Raw genomic sequence first — 27,025 nt, forward strand, 5'->3', positions numbered from 1 at the left:
GTGACCAGGGGTGTAGCACCAAATTCTGGGCCCTGTAACATAAGATGAGATAAGATAACATAAGATGAGATACACCTTTGTTCGTCCCACAATGGGGAAATGTTAGAGGCAGCACAGTGGACAGAATGTAGAAGAACTACAGTAGTAGAACATAGAAAGAAATTTAAAGACATTTTAAAAAGCAATACGTATGTACAAAATATAACAAAATATAAACACTATACAGAGAGCAGTGGCAATAGTTGCACATGGAGAATATGTATATAAATATTGCACAGTTGGTTATTGCACTTTTGTACCAGTGAATTATTCTTTACAGTGGTTGAGTCCTGTGTGTGTGTGTGTGTGTGTGTGTGTGTGTGTGTGTGTGTGTGTGTATATACATAAGCAGTCTCTGTGGGGCCCCCGCAGCTATGATGCTAATTAATTTGTGTGTTCTAATAGTAGCTAGCTAGCTGACGCCTACTGTATTCAGGTAGTAAATATTACAGTTAGCTAGCTAGCTATAGCAATAGCAGCTGTGTCGATCTCAGCTAGGTAGCTGCTAGCTAGCTGTCGAAGTAGAAGTTTGCTAATAGCTAGCCACCTTTCTTTTGAAAGAAAATCATTAATTAACGGCCACTAATAACGTAGAAAACACAAATTGCAACAAAAACCCTTGGGCTCTGGGTAGTCGGTCCGCCCCCGGCCCCCCAGCGCTATGCCACTGCTTGTAACATATTTTGTCCTAAGCTTGCCTGATGTACAAGTGGCTGGTTTTCCGCGACTGTTTCTTTTTTTAAGAGCATGTGGCATTTGGCTGGCATCTAACGATGACAGGAAAGGGAAGCTCCCAGGGCGGCCACACTGCCACTTATGTCAACTTGTTATCCTTAATTGGTAAAAAAAGAAAAAAAAGAAAATGCACAGACTCGAGCGGCGGGAGAGAGAGAGAGGGAGATGACCTAACATCCCCCGTCACCACGGGGACCTTCTTATCATCCACGTGAGATCCGAGCCGTCGCCGCGCTCCCTCCGCACGCCTGCACTCGAGCCCCTTTGCCTGCAACTGTGCGGCGTTACGACGCGCTGCGTTTGTGCACGACTTCACTTATGTGTATGTCACGGTCGACGGAGTGGCACCGGTGGATGGAGCTTTTTTTTCCCCCTTATTCCGTGTTCTTTTTGTCCTTTCCGGCGTTGATTTAAAATGATCGTGACCCAACGTTTGGCCCCATCGATATAAAATACAAACAGTCGAGTGCCGCTCGAGTTATTCTTAGAAAAATCCGCATAATGGGACGTGATTTTTGGGGGGAACGACCAGAGGAAGCAATAGAGTTGGCCGTTGCTTTCGAAAAAAAATATGCCCGCCCGAGGAAAACACCGCTCCTCGGATGGTTTTCTAAGTGGGGGGCAAATTTGTTCTCCGTAATGACATATTTTTGCTTCAGAACATAATGAGAGTCTAATGTGTGCCTGCAATTGTCCTAATGTCTTAGCAATTTTTGTGGGTTTTTTACAAACCACAGTGACCTTGTCTTTATACTTTCGAGCTTAGGGCACTAATAAGTCAGCTACGGTTTGGACCCAGACCGTGTCCCACCCGGACCTGGACCTACAACCGATAAATCATTGAGAATTAATAAATGATGACATTTATATATTAACATATTTCAACTATTTTATTTCACGCATCCCGATCGTCGCAACTCGAGTCAGCAGCTGTTTTTCAGACTCAACTCTGGAAAAAATGTCCGCAAAAAATTGCAACCGGACAGTTTCCGTAAAACTTTTCCGAGGGAGGATGGGCAGGAAAAAGTTTTGGAAAATGTCCAGGGCAACATTTGCGTCCTCACATAAAGCCCCTCTGAAAAATTTCAGGGAAAAAAAGTCCGGAGCCGAGAGACGAGCCGGAGAAAAAGTTTAGAGAAGGAAAGAAAAAAAAGAGTTTTTGAAGAGTTTTTCAATTGTTAAGAGTTTCATACATTACTTTTATTTTATTATTCATCATCATTTCACCACCCGCCCCCGAAACAATGTTCCAGACCACTGCTTTAGAAGTCATTTAAATTCATGGTTTATATTTTAACCGTTGCATTGTTGCTATGGTCACCGGCAGTTTCAAAAAAACAAAAAACACCTGAGCGCCGATTTAGCGCCGCGATTCAACTCTGAATTGGAGGCGTTCCAATTTTGATGGACACCTGCCAATTAATCAGATCAAATTTCCATCGGCGTGGTACAAGAACTGAGATTCTAAAACATTAAGCAGCTGCTCTTTTCCTTTCACACAGGTTGTCGTCTGAATGCTGGTGTGCTTACTATTATTATTATAATTCTCCTCCACTTAATCCCCAGGGCCATGAATTCCAGAGGCCACACTGCAAAACATAATTCAAATAGAATGTAAAATTGAATTCAAACTTTCTTTGGCACAAGCTTGAAACTATTAAAACTGCATTTGCTTGTGCGCTGCCCGTCCGTATCCATCACCCCTACGCTGTAAACGCTCTTTCGGCCTCTTCCAGCCGCTGATTGCTCCATATCTCAAAAGAACCTCGTTAATTCGCACGAATCAAAGACTGCGGAGAGCAAATTGGAACGAGCTTCTATTTCGCGACCTGTCATGGTTCGCTGATGAGCAGCTCCTCTCCGAGGCCTTTGCCGTCTCCGTCTGCTCGGCTCAACGCAAACCGCTGAGGGGAAACAACAGTTCAGCACCGAATCACTCGAGGTTAACGCACGGCTCTCAGCACGTTCCTCCCGAGGTGCAGGAAGATTTGAATGTGCGAGGACAGAGGGGAAACAAAAATAGAGGCGGGCGTGCGTTGTGGCGCAGATCGGTCCTTCAAAAGGGGTGAACCCCTCGACGCTCACCTGTCCCGGCCTCGAGCTCTCGCACACGATGGCCTCCTCGTCTGTGGCTATTCCGGGCGGATTGTCGTTCACGTCCAGCACCTGGACGGTGACGGGGACGTGACTGAGGAGGCTGGGGTTGTCTGAGGGAGGGAGGGAGAGAGAGAGAGGGAGAGAACATGTGACTGGGAGGGAGGATGAAAGTCAAATGCGAGGCCTCGATAGCAAAGTGGAGCATCAACACACTGTCGTTTTTCAAAAAAAAAAAACTGGGACACGCTCGCGCCTCCGCTTGTCGGGGGTTGTGTAAAAGGGATTTTTTTTTGTTTTGTCTTAAGACTGCGCCACCGTTTAAAAAAGCACCAAGGGATGAAATGTCGCAGATGGACGTTTTGTGTGCAAACAGCGCATCTGTGCCGCGTCGCGTCGTCCCTGTTGCCGCGTTCGCAGTTATGACGCATTATTCACCCATTGCACTACACGGAAAAGCTCATGAGGAAAATGACACATGCGCATGAAAGGGATCATTTAACACCCGACATGTATACGAGGCTTCGCACGATCTGTCCCTCGATCCGCAGGTACTCCTGAGGAGCCCCGACGCGACCCCTCACCCTGCGGCGGGCTACTGTACGTCGCCCCCCCCCCCCGACGGGAGAGGAGAAAGATTTACTGCGTAGCCTCCAGGTGCGAGGTTATTTTACAGTACGAGTGTGCGCTGAAAAATAGCCTGCTCACTCAGCGAAAACACGAGAGAGGAGAAGAGCGGTGTGCAGGTGCTGCAGTCTTTCTATTAAATTAATGTTTTTCTTTCATTTACTTCACTCTCGAAACACAACGGGTCCGAGAGACGCCTCCGTCCCTCCATCTGTCGTCTAAAAATTACATAACTCGGTGTCGCAGCGTTTCTGGAATTAAAGTCTAGAAAGAACAAGTAGACCCGACCTTGACGCTCGCTCCGACAGTGTAAATCGATTATTGCTCTGAAAGTTTGTCCTGAAACTTTCTCCTCTACTGGTGTTGAGAGTCATTATCTTCTCGATATTCTGACAGTACAATATAAAGCGCTTACTTCCCCTCAGACCAATACACATCGTCCTAATATCGCATCGGAGGGTGGGGGGGCTAGTTTGATCAAACACGGCCTTCGCACAGGCCGAGGGGTTTGTGAGTGATTGCAAAGGTCGGAAGGCACCTGTAAGAATCGCTCGCATGTGAAGGCTTCGTTCACACACGGCGCTGCAGGAAAGCTGCAAGTAAACCTATTTCTTGATCGCTGAAAAAGTTATTTTTCATGACATGTACATGCGTTCTCAGTGTGTGGACAAGGTAACGTTTTTTTATTTTGTATTTTACTTTACGTTGGGCTGTGTACCGCTTACCTTTGTACTATTTAATGCTATTCATTGGACTTTAACTGCTGAACTGACAATAAATATATGGAAAAAAAGACAGGGGATTTCATATGTTTCGGCTGGTTGTGTGCAGGTTTCCATGCATGGGATCTAATCATCAGCATCTAAAATGTTTGACAGAAATCTCTCTTTATTATTAAAATTCGACCACATATTCATTCTTTAAAGTGTAATTTTTGCAATTTTCCGGCGGCATCTGGTGGTAAATTTACAAACAGCAACCAAATGAGAACCTGACAGGGGACACTTTACGGTGGCGCGCCACTTACCACTTTAAGTCCAGACGAAAAAACATTGGTTCTTTGTCGCAGGTGATTATACATATAATAACACATAGTTATGGACAAAATCTCTATTCAATCTCTGTGGATAAGTTCTTCTAAATATTACACGCTGTAGCTTTAATTCACTGTCTTTCTTCCTGGTGGCAGGACAAAGCCTCTGCAGGGGTTCGTTGGCCGCCAACTGTGCGTTGAGTGTTTTCGTGTCCTTGCTCATTCAGAAAGGTGGAAGTGGTGAAAAACGTATCATTCGTAGCCCTGAATACTAAAGGACATGGGCGGGGAGATAACGACGCATTAGCATGCGGCACCTTTTGTCGGCCGGCGAGAGATTTGTCTCATTGTGATTACAAATTACCCAAAGTTACCCCCCCGATAGCAATTCTCGAAAGTTTAGCGCGGTGCCTGCATCGAATTTAATTAATTTCCAATGTGGGAAAAGGACATTGACACAATTGGGACTAATTTGATTTTCTGGTTAATTAATGAGGAAAGTACACTAACCCGTTTGAATACATTCCAATCAATATGCAAATAAACTCCTTCAGCCATGTTTTTTTTCTCCAGATTGTTAATCTCGCCATTGACTCATCGGATGTCCGGGCTTGCGTTTCATACTGCGCGTGCCTCTTCCTTTTGAGACGGTAGGGCGCGCAAGTAAAATATGTCTTTGCTCTGAAAACTGGACATGTGAAAATCCACACTACTGATGCACGTTGAAAATTGACCATAAAACACTTGAAAATGACAAAAACAAAATATGTTCTCCTGTTAAAGTGGCATTTTACTCTACTTATATAACAAACAAAATTAACACGATGACCAAAATACTTTTTTCAGTAAAGAAGCTAAACACACTACAAACATTTATGCAATCTTTACTGCACTACTTCCTTCAATAAAATCCGGACGACTGGCCAAGGATAAAATAGGAATAAAGACCCGGACGGATGTGCAAGAGCTGCAGGGCGACAGCCATTGATTGCCGTTCTTCAGTGCCTCGGAGTTCTGCCGCCGCCGCCGCCGCAGGTGTATCCCATCAACATTTACAGTATCCCAGAGAAAGGGTCTTTGATCGGGACATTAAAGTGCAGATTTTTTCATTTTGTATCCGTCGGTGACGGGAGAGAAGGGGGGCGCAGCGCGGATTCATGGAGTTGTTCCTTTTTGTTTGTATGGAACCTTTTTCCTTCTGTTGATATTGATTCGGACTCCAGCTTTTACACTCGGTGAATTTGAACCTGCGCTCCTCCCTCGGACTACGCGATCCCCCTCGTGGCGTCTTGTTATCTGGTAGGAGAGGAGCGAGAAAAAAAACCGCCAGGGTGGAACGCCGGGTCTGTTTTTCCTCTTTTAACCGCCTCGCCGTATTTCAGATGTCAAATCGTGGGAGAAATGTACCATCTTTATACGTCAGTCGTCCATAATCATGGACTAAAGTGCTGCTAGATTTGATTAAATAACCTGTACAGGAGGGAAAAAAACGCACTTGTAACACAACACTTGTAAAAAAGAAAAACATGGGGCTGGATGGGAAAGTAGCCCTGGGTACCTACCAACCTCCGAGGCCATCACGGTGATGTTATGCCAGGGCATGTCCTCTCTGTCCAGGGGCTGCGTGGTCCGCACGACTCCGGTGCTCTCGTCGATCCTGAAGTACCTCGTTCCTTCTTCCACGCTGTCCAAGAAATACCTATCGGGAGGTGCATGATTCAAAAAACACACCGGCGGACACACAGGAGATAATCTGCATGGTCTAGTTACATCGTGATGCCAACTCGAGATTTGGATTCGTGATCGTCTACATTTCTAGACCTCAACTGATACATACAGGTGTCTCTCGTCCTAGCCCCGCCTAGAATGAAAAGTCCACCTCTATGAGGTGACGTGACGCAATGAAATCTGATCTACTTTTCACGGTTTTAAGGTTTGAGAAATATTTTACTCATAATTTCACACTCATTTGCAGAGAGCCAATTGGCAGGAAAGTCAGACTCGCTGCACCGCGTCACATTCTCTTCATGCCTTCAGTTCATGACGGACATACGGACGTACTGTGACTGCAAAGTCACTCATTCGAGTCCGGCCACGGCCGGCGTACAATTTATTAATCAAGATTGTTATGTCTGCGATACGGAGCAGTATCTGGAAGCACCCAAATGCAGAATGGGAAAGTTGAAATGAAACAGAATATCCCGTTTAATACCATGAATATATTTGAGGACTTGAAGCAAAGCATGAAAACCAAAGCGCTCCGGGTCCTGAAATATCTCCCAACGTCCAACCGCATCTTTCAAACTCAACACCCATTGGTTGTAGCACGGTAGTTTACAGTCCCCGAGGCGAACTCCAGATATCTGACGATGATATCATCAAAGAAATGTTTTGGCTTTTTCTTCAAACTTTTGAAAAGCTCCAAATCGGAGCCTACAGATGACGCAAGACACGAGCAGCATCGTTCCGTCTTTAAGGCCGAGCGGCGCTTCATTAAAAATGACGGCGCTTCGCGCGTTTCTCGCCCCCATTTAGTTCAGGAAACAGATATTTATTTACTTTGGTTCATGTCATATTTAAAAAAAACAAAAGAACGTACGTTAATGATCGGGGATTCAGCGATGCAGTGAAACGAAAGACGACCTTAGGTCTTGACAGAATGTGTTAAAAATACAAATGTCTCAAGTAAAGAGCAATTATCCTCGATATTTAACGACAGAAAAAAGGCCCATGTTCAGTGTTTACACTCATGTAATGGCTTTTTTTCTAGCAACGCTGCTCTCGGGCTGGAAGCGAAGCACTATGCGGAATACAAAGCCGAGATGAGTATTGACACTAGTATTCCCCTAATTCATCGCGTAATGGCCTATTTCCTATTCACAACTTTAATCCAGCATCCACTCTTCATTTTTCACCTTGATACTAGGGAAGGTAATTGTGTGCTGGATAGTAATGACAGTCGCGGTGGCATTCATTTGAAATAATGTAATAAAGTAATTTCTTAAGTGCGGATTGCGTACAAGTGTACGCAGTTATAAGAAGAAAAAAAGGGTGTCATCATTTATTGAATGCTCAGGCTCATAAGAGCTCTTAGGGCTGTTCAGCTGTAAAAGTGAGAGCTTGGTAGATAAGCGTTCAACCTGTCTCAATGAAGAAGAAGGAAAAAACTAAACGTGTAATTCCATGGCCCCACTGAAAAACTCTTCAGGTAATCACAGCTATTGGCTCTAAATCATAAGCATTGTGTTTTATGTCCCAGCTATCCAAAGTATAAGATATTAACCCCCTATAAAGATTATATTCCAGGACACCGCGTTATTTGAGGTTCTGAAATGTTGAACTCTTGACCCTCGATTGTTAATCAAATATGTTAAAACTGATATTATGCTATGTACAGTATTACAGCTGTTCAAGGTAGAAACATAGTTAAAACTACAGCTGCACCATTTGATTGATTAGTCGATTAGTAATCAACAACTATTTTGATAATCGATAAAGAAGTTTTAATGACAAAATAAGTCAAAATTCTCTGATTTCAGCTTTATTACATGTGAATACTTTCTGGTTTCTTTGCTCCTCTGTGACAGTAAACTTAATATCTTTGGTGTGCGGACAAAACAAAAACATCATCTTGGGCGTTGGGGAAACACGATCGCCATGTTTCAGCATTTTATGACATTTCATGGACCAAACCGCTGATCGATTGACCGAGAAAACAACCGACAGATGAATCAATGGTGAAAATAATCCTTAGTTGCAGCCCTGGTTCGAACAAGCTGAGGCCTGGACCGATTTGAAACTGCACGCCGCCACGGTACACAGCGAGGACCAGGCCTCGAGAAGTTCGCCTGGCGGCGATGATGATGTTCGAGAGCAACCAGAGGTAATGAGCCGCCGCGACTCCGATGGCTCTTTGGACGTCAATGTCACACCAACATTTGACACGTCACTTCAATGGCATGTTTATTGCACGGGCGGACTGCTTGATGATCAAAGCGGGGCCTGAGTACCCAGTGCAAAGTTGCTGAGCCTTCTTCTTCTTCCTGGGTTCAAGTGGATGTCGCTAGAATACCCCCCGGTGGCGTCGTCTTTGTGTGGGCGAGAGAACGGACGAGAGAGGAGGCGTCCCGCCAGGGGAAACTCTTTCATATGTAGATTGTCCCCCTTGTTTACTAGAAAGTCTCTAAAACTCTGACATGAATCAAAAGGCGGATCTTTACCCCGCGTGTCCCTGCCCCGATTTCAAATTGTACATCATTCACGAGGAAGTCTCGGCGCTCACTCGCTTCTGGGGGGGAAACCCCCCCCCCCCGAGCTCTGCAGCCTATGGGAGGAAGTCCCTGCACACCTCTATCCACACAGGTTGTTGACTGGTTATTAATCCTATATTCCCACTTATAGTTTTGTGACATCATGAATCCCATTTTCAACCTGACTGGGTCTACCGAGCCGGGGTCACTGAGATATATATGATCCCATAACACGTACTAGCAACAGACGGCTCCTTTCTTATTAATATGAGAGCGATGTACTCATATATCTCATGAGGAGTTTCAGTTGAGTGTAAAGTCATGACATTATTTTCTTCTACCTGTGCAAAAACCTGAGATTGGTCTATACTGCCCGGGGCTCATATCAATCTTTTTTTTTCTTCTTCCGCAGTACACAAGCATGTGTTTTGAAGCGCATACAAACGTGCTAAGCGGTGGTATCGCCCCGGGTTACTTCGCAAGCTTGCAGACAACACAACAGTGTGTCTGGTGAAGCGAGAAAATGAGGAAAATTCATTAGGCATATTTGCAGATCCGAAACATTTGGGGGGCATGTATATGTAAAGCGTCGGGCAAAAAAAGGAATAGACTAATGATCACGTAGCAGCACAAGTACATCTTAATATATAAATATGACAGATTGAATATTTCTGACTTGTCAGACGGTGCTTACACGAAACAAAGCCAACTGCAATCGTGAACTATTATTTCAAACGTGAATATTGATAAGACGCTGACTATGCAAACGCCGGCATTAAGTCATAGCTCTGACGGCCTCTCCACAGAGACACGACACGCAAATAAGGAGTTTTAATAAGACAAATATTTCCTGGAGGCAGAAATAATCTCATTAGTCGACTCAGATCTCAGTGGGCGGGACCAAAGCTCCTAATTTTTTTCTTTTTTTTGCAGCAAAAGAAAATCTCAGTGGTAAACTTGAACACCAAAATAAACAACATGAAATAGATTTACATAAATATGAAAGCTTTACCAAAACAAAGCAAACAGTCAAGGTCACCAGGCTTTATGAATATGTGTAAGGATATATCAAATCCATCAGGCAAAGGCTGCTATGTTAATCTAATTTTTTATTTTTTTTAAATCAAGGTTTTGGCAACAAATTAGTTGAATTTGCCGCCAGTCACAGCTGAAAGCGTCTTAAAATAATCCTCTTACTGCGAGCAACCTCCTCTGTTCTCCCTTTTTGCTTCTCCCCCCCACAGATATTTCTTAACAGGAAACAACATCTTCAACTCCGATGATGCAAAACCGAATGAGACGGCTCTATTAATTACCAGTTGCAAAATAATTTCCCTTCTGATCGTGTAAAAAAAAAAGAAGACATTTCAGCGGTTCGGCGTCTTTCTTACCTGACGGGACTGTTCCTGCTGTCGGGGTCCCGGGCCGTCACGGCGCCCACCTCCGTGCCGCCCGGCGCGTTCTCGTACACATCCATGATGTAGTAGTCCATGGAGAAGACGGGCGCCTCGTCCACGTCCCCGACCGTTATCTTCAGCATGGCGGTGTCTTTGAAAGAGCCGAGATAGGAGAAGCGAGGGTCCACGTGCGTGTTGGTGCCCTCGATGTGGAGAGTGTAGGTCTTCTTTCTCTCGTAGTTCAGAGGCTGTGGCGGGCGGGCGGGCGGGCGGGCGGGCGGACGGGCGGGAGAAAAGAAAGGCCGACAGTGAGATTTCATTAGAGGACTATGACTCTATTTATTTGAATTGTGCAAGCGACAGCGTTTGCCAGGAAACATTCCAGTGTTTACAAATCAAATGACATGAAGGATAAATGAGTTGTCAGATGTCGACAAGAAATGCAATTTCTGTGTTCATTTATTTAATGAAAATGTAACACTCCTACAAGACAGAGCGAGAGTTCTACACCTACATTTTGTCTTGATTTCCTGATACATAAACCCAAAAAAGGTGCCTTCTACTCCTCTTTTATTGAAGCTATGCAGAACTTTTTCAAGTGCATCAATGCAGATTGAACACTTATCACATTGTCCGCATCATCACAACATCGTTCTACGGCACCGCGAGAGGTCAAAACTCCCAACATTTCAGCTGCATCCGAACAGCAAAAAGGACATTGTCCCCACAGGGAATTTCATTCCTCAAATTGTTCTCTTCCCTTCCTACGCGCTCACCTTTTTGAGGCTGACGACGCCCTCCCTCGTGTCCCTCTCGGTGGAGATGGAGAAGGTGTTGGCCCCCTCCGAGTTGATGATGCTGTACTTGACGTCGGCGTTGGCGCCGAGGTCCTCGTCGTTGGCCTTGATCTTCCCCACCGGCTTGCCCACTTGAGCGGATTCAGGGACGTACAGCTGGTAATTTTCTGCGGATGAAGATCGATTGTGCAGCCATTTAGATACAGCAGAAAAACAGAGAAAAAACTGTTTAAAAAACACAGACTAAACGGCCCCGCGTCATCGTCTGAATGTCATCCCGAAAGGGCTCCGTTGAGCAATTTGAATCCGTCACCCTTTTGTCCCGGAGGGAACGTCATTACAAAAATACGCCGCGGTGGTTCAAGTGATGCTAAATGCAAAGCCCGGGTAGATTGCGCTGCGGTGGAGCAGATCAAACTCCGAGGCGGGCGATTATTCAGGAAAATGTTGATGGTTTTGAAATAGTTTTTTTCCACTGCAGCACAAAAAGGAAAAACTCTGAGGCTTTTTTTTTTTTTGGGTTGGGGGGGTTGATGAAGCATTTTCAAAAAGGCAAAGAACCACAACTAAATCATTACTTACATTTAGCATTAAAACGGAGGGGGATTCAGACCGCAAAACACAGGGGCTGGATGGATGCTCGTCTAATTTGGCTAATTTAACTGCAATATTAGATTGCTGAGCCCCACAATGATGAAGTATAATACATCAAAGTGAATGCGGAATAGGGTTTGTGAGGGTAAGGCCTCACAAATCCATGATTGCACCACAAACGTGGTTAATCAATGCACGCAGGAAAATTCGGCATTAAAATAATTTCTATATCTGCAAATAAAGACTTGGTGAGGACTTGTTTTATTTTCATTCAAGCTGCAACAGCAGAGTGCTCAGTGAAAACAAAAAAGAAATTTGTTACAATCGATGCACGATCTGACTTTTACAGTCCCAACAGACATGTATATATATATATATATAAAAACAACATAATATGGTGCAACTTGCCTGTAAAGTCATGAGCTATCGTGTTTATGGACAGTCGTCAGTTGCACTACGCAGAAGAAGCCGTCCCCCGTTCCTTCTTTAGACACGATCAGCTCAATTTAGTCAGATTTAAATTTAGAGTTAAGGTCAAGAGATTGAACAAGCTTTAAACCGGTGGCAGACGGTTTTGTGGCTCGCTAATCTTTTTTTTGCCAACTGCCAAATGCCTTGTTCGGAGGCCGCCTCCTTCTACAAGTGAGCGCTAAGCCAGCGACAAGGTCGGCGTACTTGTGGAACAAAAACGAACCCAAGACCCACTGCAGACACTGAATGATTTAGATAACAACGAAGGACGCCATACAAGAGTGAAGCAGCAAAATGGCATCCGTTTCCTTGTGAAGCTGTGGTCAAGGACAACGTACTGTTCTCCAGATTTCTAAATCTAAAGCACCTTATTCCAACGCACGTAAAATCATACAACATACCCATCCACTTTTAAATCGGTCGGTCGGTTTGTTCGTGTCGTATACTTACTCTGGGGAAACTTGGGCGGGTTGTCGTTGACGTCCGTCAGCGTGATGTTGATGGTGGTGGAGCCCGAGAGGCCTCCGACCTGGCCTGCCATGTCTTTGGCTTGAATCACGACCGTGTAGTGTTCTCTGGCTTCCCGGTCCATGTTGGCTAAGGCAGTCCTGATGATTCCTGCACGGTTGAAGGGAGAGCGAAACGAAAAATTAATAAGCAGTTAGTGGAAAAGGCAACCAATGATAGCCTTATGCAGAGGCGCCGCCTGCCAGCAGGCAAGGCAGGCGACTGCTTGGGGCCCCCAGGTCAGTAGTGGGCCCCCTAGGGCTGACGAATTTAAAACTACAGCAGTGACAAAGTGCAAAGTTTGCAATGACAGTAGGAGACCTCCCTAAGGTTAGATATAACATAGTGGTGATGAGCGCTGGTTCGAGTGGCCCCCTGTGATTTTTTGCCGAGGGCCCCAACAAACTCGAGAATGGCCTCTGGCCTAATGAGAATGAACAAAAAAACAAATCACTTGTAAAGCAAAGTGAAAACTCTTCTTTTAGATTAAGACCCAAAAAAGGTTTTTGGAGTGACAATAACAGTTATTGTTGTCAATATATTACTCTCCTCATATTCTTTTTTTCCGGAAGAACCTTTCAGTTATTGACTACATCATGCATTCACCGTACGAGAATTTCCTTAACACGCCATAAAAATGAGTCCCTTTCATCTTTGGCTCTCAGTCATCGTCGCGGTTACCCTTTACTCACTTTTCATCTTATTGAAAATGACTATGCAACCTTGAATGGGGGGGGGCAGAACGCAACTTTCCGTGGCGCCCACTCAATCACATTTATTACCACAATAGCGCGGCCAAACACAGCCGTGAACTTTCACAATGCTAACGCGGTGATATATGACTCCACCGCGGCCCCACCGCGGAGTAACTCTGCGCGCGCAAATTGCAACACAGTAACACGCTAAAAAAGACGGCCGCGGCGTTTGCTTCCCCCGTCGCCGGGTGGCCGGTGATTTATTGCACATAATAGGCGCACGTCTTGCACATACATTTGTCTGTGTGTGTCCGTGTGTGCAGTCCTAACATTGTCTGCTATAGTCTATATTAGTTTATATGTGTGTGTGTCTGTATCTGTGCTCGAGGGTTAATTCGCCATCTTGGCTCCTGAAACCACATCGACACACGGGGCCTGATTTAATATGTTGCACCGGTAATATCGGTGTTCGCTGTAAATCTGGCTTTCCCCCCCAGAGCCGAGACCCCGTGGCCACCATTGAACTCGTGTTCCTGTGAACTTGTGAACCCTGCAATAACACACAAAACGGCTGGAACGGGGAGCAGTGAGGCCCCGGAGGACGTGGCCCCGGCATTGATCACCACACGGAATGGACTTTGGCTGTCGCCCTCCCGTTGTGAAATCACAGCAAGGGGCTTTTTTTTTTTTACTATGTTATGTTACATTAACAAAAGAAAAGCACCAATTTACACGATTTGTATTTATTACACGGTACATAATAAAGCCATACTATACTCATTGTTGGAGAAAATAAATACTTGCACTGCTTATTTTCATTCTACTGTGGGAAGCGATAATGCAATAAGCCTTTTTCCTGTGTCAGCCTACAACCATGTGCTTTGTCTTATGACTATTCTCACCATTAGCTAGCTAACTAGCCGACTAGCAAGCTAATTGGCTAACGGTTACATCCTGGGCTGTTGGTGTTGTATGATTTACGCTGATCTGAAATCAAGTGCTGTCGACTTCAATTCTCCAGGGGGCCATGACTCCAAGTTGATGCTGATGCTTCTCTGTATCTGCTGCATGTGTTCATAAACACTTTGCTGACATGTTCAGAATACCTAAATGGTGATAACAATTAGCCATTTTACTCCATCGTCTCCTGTACCGTCGCACACCTGGCTTATTACCTGCGACCCACCCAGCGTGGTGTGTTCAAGTACATCCGTACATCTCACCACAGACCCCAAGCGCAGAAAAGACATTTAAAGCAGTTTTAATACAATTAATGGTGTAAAGGTTTTTCATTTGCTGTTAGCACAAACAATAACACAGAAAGACGGTCTCACCGGGAAAATATGGATTTAAAACAATCACTACATTGCCTATGTAACTGTTACTGTTAACAACAAACCCCTAGAAGAAGATAAAGGCCGGATTGCTGTTGGAATCAAAGCAAACATTTTGTCAAAAAACTGCATTTTGGACAAAGTATTAATAATAATAATAATAATAATAATAATAATATATTTGATTTATAAAGTGCTTTTCATGCACCCAAAGCGCTATTAAAAATGCATTTACCTTTCTCCAGTACTTCATTAAGTACCTACTCAGACAAAGAAAATTATCATTAGTACCGTTTATTCTCTTAGTACTAGTATTCAAATCTTAACAGCTTGAATTTAAAAAAGTAATTTTAGAGCAAATTAATGCAGTTTTATTTCCTAATTTCAGCAAAGCGGCAGCTCTATAGCCGTGTTACACAAAAGGTGACTTGCCTCTTTCTTTCTTCACGACTATAGACAGAAACTAATCCACTCGCCTCAGGCGGAATAATCATTAAAAGTGGGTCAAGGAGCACGGCAGCCAACAGTATTAAGATCCAGGGGGATCGTAGGTTACACATCATCTGTTACACTGAGCCGTGGCTCGGGTCCAATCGAGTGCCTGTGATCCGGGACTCGACAACAGTGAATCAGCACAAAAAAAAAAGACTATAATATATTCTAGCATTGCATAATTCACCGGCATGGTATAGTAATATCTAATTATCACAGACAAAATGGATAAAAGAAAAACAAAAGACAGCGCCAATATCCTCTCTCCTCAAATTCCACTTCAAGGCCACACAGAAACGCTGCTTGTTAGAGGTTTGTGAGGTAAAGAGAAACCAGATTTAGCCCCCCCCCCCCCCCCCCCCCCCCTTTTTTTTGTGGAAGGTACTTTCAACTATATTGCGGCAGTTCAGTCTGTTTAATGTACCAACGCTGATTGTGTCTACTTCTTCTGCGGTGTCACTCTGTGCGTGTTAGCTCTGCCTGCAAAAGAACAACCGTTAAGTGGGGCAGCAAGCTCGGCAGTCTCCAATGTTTTGCAGGGCTTTATTCCAAAAGGAAATGAAAGCAAAGACTTTCTTTACTTTTTGACTGCCAGGTAGCTCTCTTCTCTCACTGTCTGGAAATATTTTTTATTCCGGCGGCATTTTAAAAGTGGTGGACTTGAGTTATTCATTAAATTGTTTGGTATTTGAATGTGGTTATATCTTGTAAATCAAATTCTAGTTGAAAGACTGTCTGCCTTTCAAATTCAGATAGAGAAAGACAGTGTCACAACTGAGTTGAAAGCTGTCAAGGTGTTTGCATGTGTCCACATGTCCATAATCTCCACATGTCCAATAAAAGAATTCCAAGAATCAGAGCACAAGCGTTATATGTTGTCATGCCACGTCTCTCGGTGTGTCTTGGTTTTCAAAACTCATCAATGCTCTCGCCGCCAGCTCTCCTGTAAGAATGCTGGCTCCACTATAACTCCTTTGTTATTAACTGGAGTCTCCGCATTACTTAACCCGGGGTCCTAGCAACACACGGACCCGTGCAAGTGGCCACACACTTCCATTAGCCACGACACTACGACAGATGATCTGACCTTTCGAGTCTCATATTACCCCTTTTACACATGAAGGCACATCGCTCCTGAGCAATACTTCACCGCGGTGGTTTTAGTGGTAAGTGGATTTGGCTCCTGGAAATTCCACTGGTGTCCCCGAGCGTAAAGGAGGATCTACTGTCAATCATTTGCCGTCAAACATGTATTTTCTTGGTTTCTTTGCCAATACAGAAAAAGGCCACATGGGTTTTCTTTGGGATGCGCAAGCACCTGAAAGGTATGTCGGTTTCACCCCTGAACTCGCTTTCACCCGACACATTTCTGAGCCGCAACACCGCAGATAGTCTCTATAAACGTCTCCGGAGCTAGTCAGTTAATTTAGAAAATAATTGAGAAAGAGCCGACTTCCGTGAACCTGGGCCCATTTGACACAGCGAGGCGGTTAGCCTTTTCCTCAACCTCCCCCAGTCTATTAGAGTTGATACCATCACACTATCCACCTCTTTGTCTGGCTGGAAACTTCTAAAGGAGGACAATCTCCTGGGTGAACAAAAAGGATTATAGGAGATTACTAAAGCGCTTGTCGATTTCCAGCTTCAGGAATCCTGGGTTTTGTGGCCCATCCAATACGATGTTATCCCCCCGTGTGTCTGCACCCTTACAGCCTTTCTGGAGAGGAAGGTAGATATCATCAACAGCAGCGGCGCCTTAATAATCACAGGAATAATATCACTACACGTTTTCTTCTTTTTTACTTTCCAAAGACTTTGTTGTTATATATGGGATCACGTATCTGATCGAGAATAATTGGCTGGACTGTTCAGGGCCGCGGCACAGCTGATTGACAGGGTGACAGCCTTTCCCCTTGATCTAACCACCAGCAAGACGTAATCCCCCTCGAACTGCGAAAAAAACATCTTGATCTGTGTCAGCTCCTTCAATAAACTCTCCCAAATCCCAGATCAGCAGAGAAATTAGCCTATTTAGGATGCAAAGGGGACTTAAGGGTTGTGCAGTGTGATGTGTCTCTGCCTCGATGTGTGTGTGTGTGTGTGTGTGTGTGTGTGTTACAGATGTGAGGTGGGGGTTCTGGAGGGCATTCGACGACGAGGCTCAAGAGGAAACACCCTCAGTGTCTCTGCGGGTAAGTGACAGATGCACGGTCGTGATGGGAGAGACAGGAGTTACGACCCCAACGGTTAAAAATAAAGAGGATAAATGCAGCCACGCTCTGAAGACGCACTTGTGCTGAGATACAGAAAGCTCTTCTTAAATCTGCAAGGCTCGCAGTTTTTTTTCCCGAGATTTGCAAACCATGTAATCAAATGCACTGCGGCGGACATTCTCCACACAGTTAGCACGTCACTTAGCTAGTTATATTACCCAATATTGTAAGAACACTCCGACAGAAAAGTGACAGAGCTTTATAAACCAGGGGAATGAACATCCACGCACCGTTTCTGTGAACCTGTGTGATTTATATTCAGTGAGCAGATTGAGGTTCAGTCGTGTCCTTATGAACCAAGTCCTGTTTTTGGCCCAAAAATCCCCAGACAAGTCCGACATGAGCAGCAGGTAGAGGGTTCCGAGTCCTCCTCAGAAGGACACCATGACAGAATTTGTGATTGCCGTTGGACACTCTTGACTGTAACGAACGTCTGTCACCTTCCAGCTTCTTTGTAAAAGAATTTTACAAAGAACTATTTTCGAAGAAACAGTTTAGGTAAGCTTAGAAGACCCACATTGTTAAATATGAATCTGTTCAATACAAAGCTGTCATCTGGCAAAGATAACAAACTCCTCTTACCAGTAGGCTACCTGTAAGATTTACTAACAACTATAACTATAGCGAACACATATACCTTATTAATGAGCCCTCCGCATATTTTTTGGTGTTTACCTTGGCAACAACTCACATAACATCGAAATGACTCTTGGCTCTAACTCCATATTTTTGCATACCGACATGAAAGTGGTGTTGATCTCATCTAACCCTCAACAACATCAAACGCAAATAATAAGCGTGCTCAAACATTTCCTTCAAAAACCATCACAAATTTAATTCCTGTTCATTGGTGATGAATATATTAATATAAGGGACTCGCTTCTGAGCTGCTGCCGCCTTTCGCCTGAAATAGCTCAAGGTAGAACGGGGAGAGCGGGTTCTCGCTCTAGCTCCATGCTTCGCGCGGTGAATTCAGCGATTAGGCCTTTCACTTCTTTAGAATCGGGACATAGTCGACGGCCTTCACCGCTGCCGTGTGCAGACCGAATGGAAGTCGGCAGTTTGAACCAGCGAGTGGATAATCTACACACACCTCTTAATTGCATCTCACTGCGCTTTATGCGACGCTAAGGGGAAACCATCTTATTTTGAATATGCAAAACACATGCCCATGATTCACTTGGCATTTTTGAATACAGTATTTAAGTTCTACTGATTGAGGACACGTTTCATGAAAAGATTGGTATGTAAGACCTCATCTCGTCATTCTGTGAGGAATGTGGATTATCTCGCTCATGTTTTTTTCAATTTCCTAATCAAGACCACAAGACCGAGCAGTACGTAAGGTACCGGTTCTTGCAACAATGCCGCCAGATTGTTGTTCACCTCGTAGCAGGAAACATGTCGGCCAACTACTCTGCTTGTCTTGGAGAAGTTCTTCTGGTATTCCACCTGTTCGCCTGCATCCAGCCTCTGTTGTTTCTTGCCAGCATTTAGGATAATCTCCCCTGCCATAACCTGGCACGCTCGCACAGCCAGTCCACATCACTGCACGTTTGGATTTCTTCCCGCTCCTCCGTCTGCACACTCACTTCACTGGATTTTAGATTTCCCGGGACTAAATTTGTTGGATTCCTCCAACCTGTCGGAACCTGGGACTCTGTGAGAACATCATCCAATACTGATTCATTATTTCTAAGCGCTTTGACACTAATTCTTTTACATCTGCTCCTGAGTTCTGATCTTTGAGTCCAGCCATTTCCTTAAAGTCCAAAAACATTCTAGTAAAGGCTTGAAATCCAGTGCCAGCACCAGCACTAATAGAATAACATCTTCTTCAAATATGAAATTAACAAATCCAATATTCTGCCAAACTCACTATTAAATCTGCTTCTCCTATAAGACCCCACAATAAATACAACTTAGGAGAAATAACCCGAGAAAAATAACTGAAAGGCCTTATGAACTATTTTGGTTGGCAATTTTTTTATACTGCAGTGCAAAAGCTGCCGAAATATGTTTTTCTTTGTTCGCCAAAGTCACGCCATCGTCAACTTTCATCACTTACATCTCCGTCTTTACAAAGTCTCTTCTCACGCTCATTCATTTCTCTGGTGAAGTAAATGTCGTCCTAAATTGTTATCTCTCCTTTATTTTTTGCCTACCGCATGGCGCTATCATAAATGTGTCAGTTAGAAAATTACATAGACACGACTAAATCTTAATTTCCGCTGCCTTAATATCGTTCTCGGAGTTAATTAGTCAGTGAAGAAACAAGAAGGTATCGTCATCACATCGACAAGTCTGTCTTCCCTGTCTGACTCTTGCATGGCGCCCGAATGGATCGGTAAAATCCAATAAAAAGCCAAAGGTCTAAGCCCCTCAGATTGTTTTCTTCATTTCATGTTTCTATCCACTTCAGAGGCTGAGATTTTTTAAAAAGTTTCAGAGACTGTCAAGACTTTCAGAAGAACCCTCGGGTTTTTATGAGCTTGTTTTCAAGCAATGCTTCAGTTTTAGATGTTTCTTTTTGTTGTTCTTTGTCAGAGTTTGCCTCACAGCCACTCAGTTCTTCAGGTTGATGAAAGACATAAAGTCATAACCTATCGGAGCAATATCCACAGATGTTCGATGGCTTCATTGGGTTTCATTAAGATATGGTGTTTTTAATTTTGCACAAGACATAAAGTCATAGCCTATTGGAGCAATATCCACAGATGTTCGTTGGATTCATTGGGTTTCATTAAGATACGGTGTTTTTAATTTTGCACAGCTGCAAAGCAACAAGAGCAACCTGTGAGGGTATTTGATCAAAGTTCATTTTGTAAGGTTTAAAAAATTGTGTTGATGAAACTATTGTGCAAAGAATTCTGACAAGTCGAACGCTGGCGGGTTGGAGACGGTGCCATCAAAACCGCCAAGCTACAAAGACGACGGCTCACTTTGTTGCTTGCTGAGGATTTTGGGTCAAGCCTCCTCCGAGGACTCCCTCGCTGACATATGTCTGGGCCAAATGCCATCATCACCCCGTCCTTAAAAAGGTCTTTCCTTCCCGCTCACGAGCCTTGTAAATCTGTCACTGCTATATCAGGCCACCAGAGCCAAGGTCAAACGGGTGTGTGTGTGTGTGTGCTCTTTTTAATCCTGCTCGTGATCACGAATCCCCCCGCGATGGCGTCCCTCTGCAGTCCGAGCATGGTGGGAACCAGGTGCATGTGGATGCGGGGAGGTGTAAGCGAGCCGGCGCACTGCGAGACAGATGCAGGAGAGGCGTGAGCTCCCCAGCGTGGTGCTCGGCCGTGGCAGCGCGCCAAACACAACCCGCTTTAAAAACCTCCGCTCGGCGTAATGAAGACCACATGCTCGAGTACAACATCCCCCCCCACTGACCACTGGAGTGCGCCTGCCCGGATTCCAGGGAGGAGGGGAGGGTGTTTTTTTTTCTTTCTCCCAGTGGCGAAAAAACAACAACAGCCGACTCGTATAAATTGTAACGTGTGGGCGGAATGGTGCTGCGCGGGGAAGCGAGTGCAGCTGGCGAGGGATCTTCGATCACGTCCCGACTCCTCGGCGCGCCCGGCGCTGAATTATAATGCAGACCAAGATGCCGAGTCAGCTCGGGCAGAGCAAGCCTGACGTGTCCAGCAAGCACGGTGCACAGGAGGGAAATCACACGGGTATATATATACAGTATATATGTATGTATTATTTTTTTTTTCAGTTCAAACGCAATTTACAATCAAATCCAACGACATATTCGTGAGCCTGATTGAACAGAACGTGCGGCGTCCAGTTTGCATTCAAAAATTGGCATCGCTTCAAGCCTCACCGCACCGCTGTGGAATTGCTCCGTCTATCCGAGGTGGAGTCAAAATATTCAGCAATTCATTTGCGCTGCCCATTCGGCAAAGACTCCCCGTGTTTTTACATGGGCGGCGGAGTCTCCGAGGGGCCCAGCAGTTGTTCCGGACTGCGATGAATCAATTCATACGCGTGGTTTGTTGTTCATGTTAACCGACAGCGGCGGCAGAGGAAGAGGCAGAGGCAAGCAGGCAAAACGTCAGACGTGCACGTGCGCGTACTGTACACACTCTCTTTGTCTTACAGAGAGAGGTCAGAAACAAACAGACATGCACACACGCTCAAAACTCATTTTTTTCATATCGTATAAAAGTTACATGTCTTGCACTTTGGAAGGGCGGTTATTAACTTTTAATGGATCTAATCGTGGACCCACACACACACACACACACACACACACACACACACACACACACACAAGAAAAAGATGGACCTTCTCCCATCCCCTTTCGAAAGGTAGTGGAACAATAGCTTTTTTTCTGAAGACCTCCTCGAAGAGTATGTCTCCTGACCCCCGGGGAGTGAGTTATGGTCCACAGAGCGGATTGCGTGCTCAAACAAACAAGCACAGCGGCCCACGCGAGCGGCCCCATCACTCCGCCGCGGCCCGCTTCGGCTTTTATGATGTGCGAGGTCGTGCCGCAGTGACGGAACGCGCAAGAAAAACGCACGCTCGACACATTTGACAGCGTTATGACAAAGAGATTATGACAATGCTCTTACTCCCATTTGTAGTTATTAGTCTGTGTTAAAAATATCAAAAAAAATCACAGCACGCAATGATGCCATACCAGTTTTGGGGTCAACGGAGAAGTATGGCTGTCCTTGTAGAATGCTGTAGACTATCCTGGCACTGTTTCCGTAGGTGGGGTCGTCGGCATCCGACGCGGTCACTTGCAACACGGACGTGCCTGAAAAAAAATGAACACATTCAGAAATCATTTCTTTTACCCGGTACAGTAACTGCCGTCTCTCTCTGAAATGATTTGGAATGCTACTGAACGTACATATCGACGCAATATCATTCCAAAAATGGGCGACGTGGCCGGGTAAATAAGAGGTCTCCTAGCAACCGTGCCGCCGTGGTCCACGGAGAATTATTACTGTGCAGAAAATCTGAATATAAACTCTGCCGGGCTAGAAAGGTAAGATACTTTCTCATGCTGGAGCCATTGTTACTAAAAAGAGACCAAACAGACGAATCGCGAAATTTACTTTGAAGAAACATCTAGTTAGCTGACGAACCTGCTGATATAATATTGCTACCGACCTTCCCCGACTAGAATCCATCAGAAAATTTGAATTAATTGAAACATGAACGCATTATGATTCACAGGTCCCGTCGTCTGCAGTGTACAATGACTTGTGTCACATGAAGGGATAATTGCAGGGAAGTTAAAAAAGGCGTCAATGTACAATCGCCGGTTCTTTTAGTTTACACGTGTTTTTTTTTTTCTCTTCCTTTGACAAAAAACAAAGAGGAGAGATTGTAAGACTCCGAGGGGACGGCTCATTATTTACACTGTTGTTTGAAAAAAGGTTCCGCGCAAGGACCGCTGTGGTTCAATTTAACACTCGGAGCGTTGCTCACGTGGCATTACAGGCTTCATTAACCCGTTATAATTGCGCGATGAGTGCATTGTAATTGCACTACAAGCTTATATAATGGATTATATGTAAGAATTCGTAGTGCGGTCATGTTAGGGGCACAGATATTTTGGATTGTGCAAATCTTCTGGACATTTGCCGTTTTCTCCTTTGGGGAATTAAACTAAATTAAAAAATGAAGAGGAACTCCAGCCAGATATGACTTTTTTTCTTTCTTGAGAGAACCTGAAGGAGCATGTGGAGTGAAATGCCAGGCCATAATGAGCCATGCACTCCTCGGGATATGCTCGGGCAGTCTGAAATCTCTGTCCACCTTGCAGCGAAGAGAAAAGAAAGAAAAAACTTTGCACTGGGAATTATTAAAAGTTAATCAATTCGTCGGGCTGCTTCGGGAAGCTGAGCCGGTTCCGAATCATCTGTCCGGGAAAGCCTATTAGTTAGTAACATCATTTAAATTGAAGAAGTTTGAATTCGGTCTGCAGAAAATGTCTTATCTGTGACCTTTTCATCATTAAGTGAAAAGTTCCATATATGTCTCAGCAGACATGACACAATATATCCATCAATCCATTCTTTACCCTTTCCAGGTTTTTTCTCAAACTGTGGCGGCAGATTCGCATTCGAGTTTATTCTGACTGATAATGCTCCCATCATGCACCACTGACGGACCGAGCAATGCCATCTCTGACAATGCACTTCAACTTAAGTGTTCAAGCACTATATGAGAACATATATTAGAAACTATAAAGGGGACGAGTGCAACAGGTTTGATGATGAATCAGTTCCATGAATACAGGGAGACTCTGCGGGGAGTTTGATCTCAGGCGATTTAAGGTCACTCTTTGTTTTTTTTCTTCCAATATAGATCTACAATAGAGAGAACTACAATACAACAACGATTGGTCAAAGGTTCTCACAATGAGACCACCACCTAACGACACTTCTACCGTCTCATGAGCGGGAGCTAATTTCCGGCAAACTAAACCTTCGTCGACCTCGGCCTTGACCCAGGTACTGTAGAGAAATGTTTTAGGTTTAACCATTTAGCACCCGACCTTATAAGGTTAAAACAAATTGACTACGTTTGATGGTTGAAGCCTTGTCATGAAAAAATGATATCACGGATTTCTTACATGGCATTCTATCAATACATATTATACAACATGTCCAGCAACAGGCTGGTAAAGGTTTAATGAGAAAATTTTCGATAATGCAGAATGGCATTGTTCAAAAATATTATGAAATATTGTTTCTACATACACAGATCATCTTTTTCTATTATAAACCCAGTCACGTACCGTGTCCATCTATCACCGCCGCCCTCAACGAGCTAATTGCCGTAACCACAAATCACAATGCCCTTTTAAAAAAAAGAAAAATGATCCGAGTCAACGAGACTGAGTCTTCCTCCGTTTGTTTCATCGCCACTTTCATCACTTATCATTTCCTAGTCTTGGAAAAGAGAAAGAAAAAAATGACTCGCTAACGACGAGGTCATTTGTTAGCGAGATGCTGTCTGAGACTCGGCGGGTTGAAGGGATGTCAGGACACTGGAACGCGATCAGAGATGAAACACTGGTTTTCATTTTGAAAGCAAAACAAAACGTGTCGCAAGTGCGTTTCATGAAACGAAAATTGATTCGTGTTGTGTGACGGATGACAGCGAATCTACAAAAACGGGGCCAAAATAAATCTCGAGTACGTGTCCTGTCCTTCACACGCCGGTTCTCCATTTTCATCCACTTACAAAAGTGTGGGGGGGGTTCAACACTCATCCCATGCGGCTCAATTTCTGTACATTAGCTCCGGTAACACTCAATTATTCATGAGTCGCCGGCTAAAACGAGCCACCGCGTCGGCCTCGGGGCGCCGGCGCCCGCAATTAAAACAGCGATTCGGCCCAGAAGGGAGAAGAGTTGACGCGTCCCGTTGGCACTAAAAACCTCTCGCCTGGGAGACGTAGCGCTCACAAAACATATGATTGTGCAGTGGGTACGCGACTGGCCCGTGCCCAGCTCATCAATCTAGACGGGGAGGGGGAGGGGGACATCACAACCCATTAGCTGCCACACTCCCCGACAGAACCCTTCCGGCACTCGGGGAGCGGCGGTATTGACGAACGCTGGCGGATTAGTGCTCTGGAGTGTGAGGACGGTTGATTGTTACAGCCGATTTGACGCCGCACACACACACACACACACACACACACACACACACACACACACACACACACACACACACACACACACAACCGGACCCAAAAGGAGTTACTTTAATTGACCCGAGCAAAAGAGGGGGCGGGTGGAGAGAGACAGAAAAAAAAAGAAAAGGGCTAATTATTTTCCCCTTCACAGTCCTTGATTTCCTCCCCTGGGTCATCGATGGTGATTGATTCTTCTTCTTCGTGTGCAACCCGCAGTAAAGTTTCGGGGCGACCGTTGAAACTTTTCCGAAAGTGCGCCGGCTCGTTTGTAAAGGGAGGCCGATACACACTCTCTCTCTCTCTCTCTCTCTCTTTTTTTCGCGCACTATAATCCGATAATCAATCCTGTCTCGTGAAAAGTGCATGATTCTTGTCTCACAGTAGCAACGGCACCTGATATATAATGTTCACTACGCGCCGGCAGAGCACCAGAGCACACGCGATGTCTCGGATGAACAAGATGAAGACATGTACTTGACGTCCAACTTCTAGTTGGGTGTGTGTGTGTGTGTGTGTGTGTGTGTGTGTGTGTCAGGCCTGTGTGCTCATTAATATTCCACTATAGCCCACTGGTCTGTTGGGGTTTGCATACGTAATCGGGGTTTTTTTTGTTTTTTTTAACACATTACCATCTTCTCGCTGCAGGAAACGGATGAAGCTGTTCCTTTTTTCTCTTTATTAATAAGCCCTTCCACTTCTTTCTCGGCGACTGAAGGGATTGTTGCTGACGGACATATACGAATGGAATGTGTTCTACAAACTGTCAGCGCCCTACTAGTATATTTTTGAGGCAAACTCACACTGACAGCAGTTTGGCCACCGCCTGGACGCGTGTTTTTTTTCAAGAGGTGCTGGGAAATATTTGAGCGTCACTCTGCTCTTTCTTTTCCCTTCAAGCTGCTGTGCTGTGAGGCCAAATCCACCGGCTTTTGTTCAGCCGGGGCTAAAAAAGGGAACGGCGGAATAAAGAAAATGAAAAATACATGGTCGCTCCATGACGCCGGGCGGCAGATATCTCAGAGGAGAGAGAGAGAGAGAGAGAGAGAAAGAGAGAAAGAGAGAGAGAGAGAGAGAGAGAGGCTTTTCCTTTCCACCACTGATGTGGAGGACTCACTCTTGAGTGCTTCATAAAGACCCTGCCCACCCGGGGGAACCGTCAGACACAGCCCCCCGGAAAACCAAAAAGACCTTCTGTCTTACAGAAGATCAACCGTCCTGGGGGACGTTATCACACACGGGACAAGACCAGCGCGCTGCATGGGGCTACTAACATGCTTGATCCTGGTTTTCAATACTAATACCTTTTTTCTTTTTGAAACCTCTTGGTCGGGAGTCTATTTCAAACAAGCCCCAGGTCTGGCAACGGTAGTTTCTTTCAATATGAACATGAAGAGAATCAGCAAAAATAACACTCGAGCTTTAGACGCTTAATTCATCATACGAGTCATTTAATTAAAGTCCCCCTCTAGTCCAAAAAGTTTTTTTCTTCTGTTTCTGTCCTCTGAAATATCTGACATTGACTGCAGGGACTTGTATCTGGTGTTTTCATCCTCTCCTGGAGGAGCAGATTTCTGTGTTTCACATCTCTGAAATCTGAAATTCAAACGAATCCTGGGCAAAGCTAGATTTTGCTACGTCACAAATAGAAGAAAAAAAACCATCGCCGTTGAATATGCAAATGTGAGGCAAAGAAACTGGAAACTTCCAGCGCACGCAGAGGCAGCGCATCCACGAGAGGACGACAGGTATGTCAGCAGACAGTTAGCATTACTATTAGCATCCATGAAAGGACGGGAGGTGAGTCAGCAGAACGTTAGCGTTAGCCGTTAGCATCCACGAGAGGACGGCAGGTGTGTCGGCAGACAGTTAGCATTAGCATTAGCATCTACGAGAGGACGGGAGGTGAGTCAGCAGAACGTTTGCGTTAGCCGTTAGCATCCACGAGAGGACGGCAGGTGTGTCGGCAGACAGTTAGCGTTAGCGGCTAGCATGCACGAGAGGACGGCAGGTGTGTC

General features: G+C 44.9%; 1 protein-coding gene across 2 annotated transcripts in view; it reads right to left on the minus strand.

Moving 5' to 3' along the window:
* Window positions 1-27,025, minus strand: part of LOC118291471 (cadherin-18) — a 74,979-nt gene that overhangs the window by 14,448 nt on the left and 33,506 nt on the right. For both annotated transcript variants that reach the window (XM_035619758.2, XM_035619759.2), the window contains exons 4-9: window positions 21,991-22,110; window positions 12,488-12,655; window positions 10,952-11,139; window positions 10,170-10,423; window positions 6,091-6,227; window positions 2,860-2,981 (exon numbers count right to left, since the gene is read on the minus strand). In XM_035619758.2, the coding sequence (XP_035475651.1) occupies window positions 2,860-2,981; window positions 6,091-6,227; window positions 10,170-10,423; window positions 10,952-11,139; window positions 12,488-12,655; window positions 21,991-22,110 (989 nt within the window). The remainder of the gene's footprint in view (window positions 1-2,859; window positions 2,982-6,090; window positions 6,228-10,169; window positions 10,424-10,951; window positions 11,140-12,487; window positions 12,656-21,990; window positions 22,111-27,025) is intronic.

The sequence above is a fragment of the Scophthalmus maximus genome, chromosome 21 (assembly GCF_022379125.1).
Source record: "Scophthalmus maximus strain ysfricsl-2021 chromosome 21, ASM2237912v1, whole genome shotgun sequence".
NCBI classification, from domain to species: domain Eukaryota; kingdom Metazoa; phylum Chordata; class Actinopteri; order Pleuronectiformes; family Scophthalmidae; genus Scophthalmus; species Scophthalmus maximus.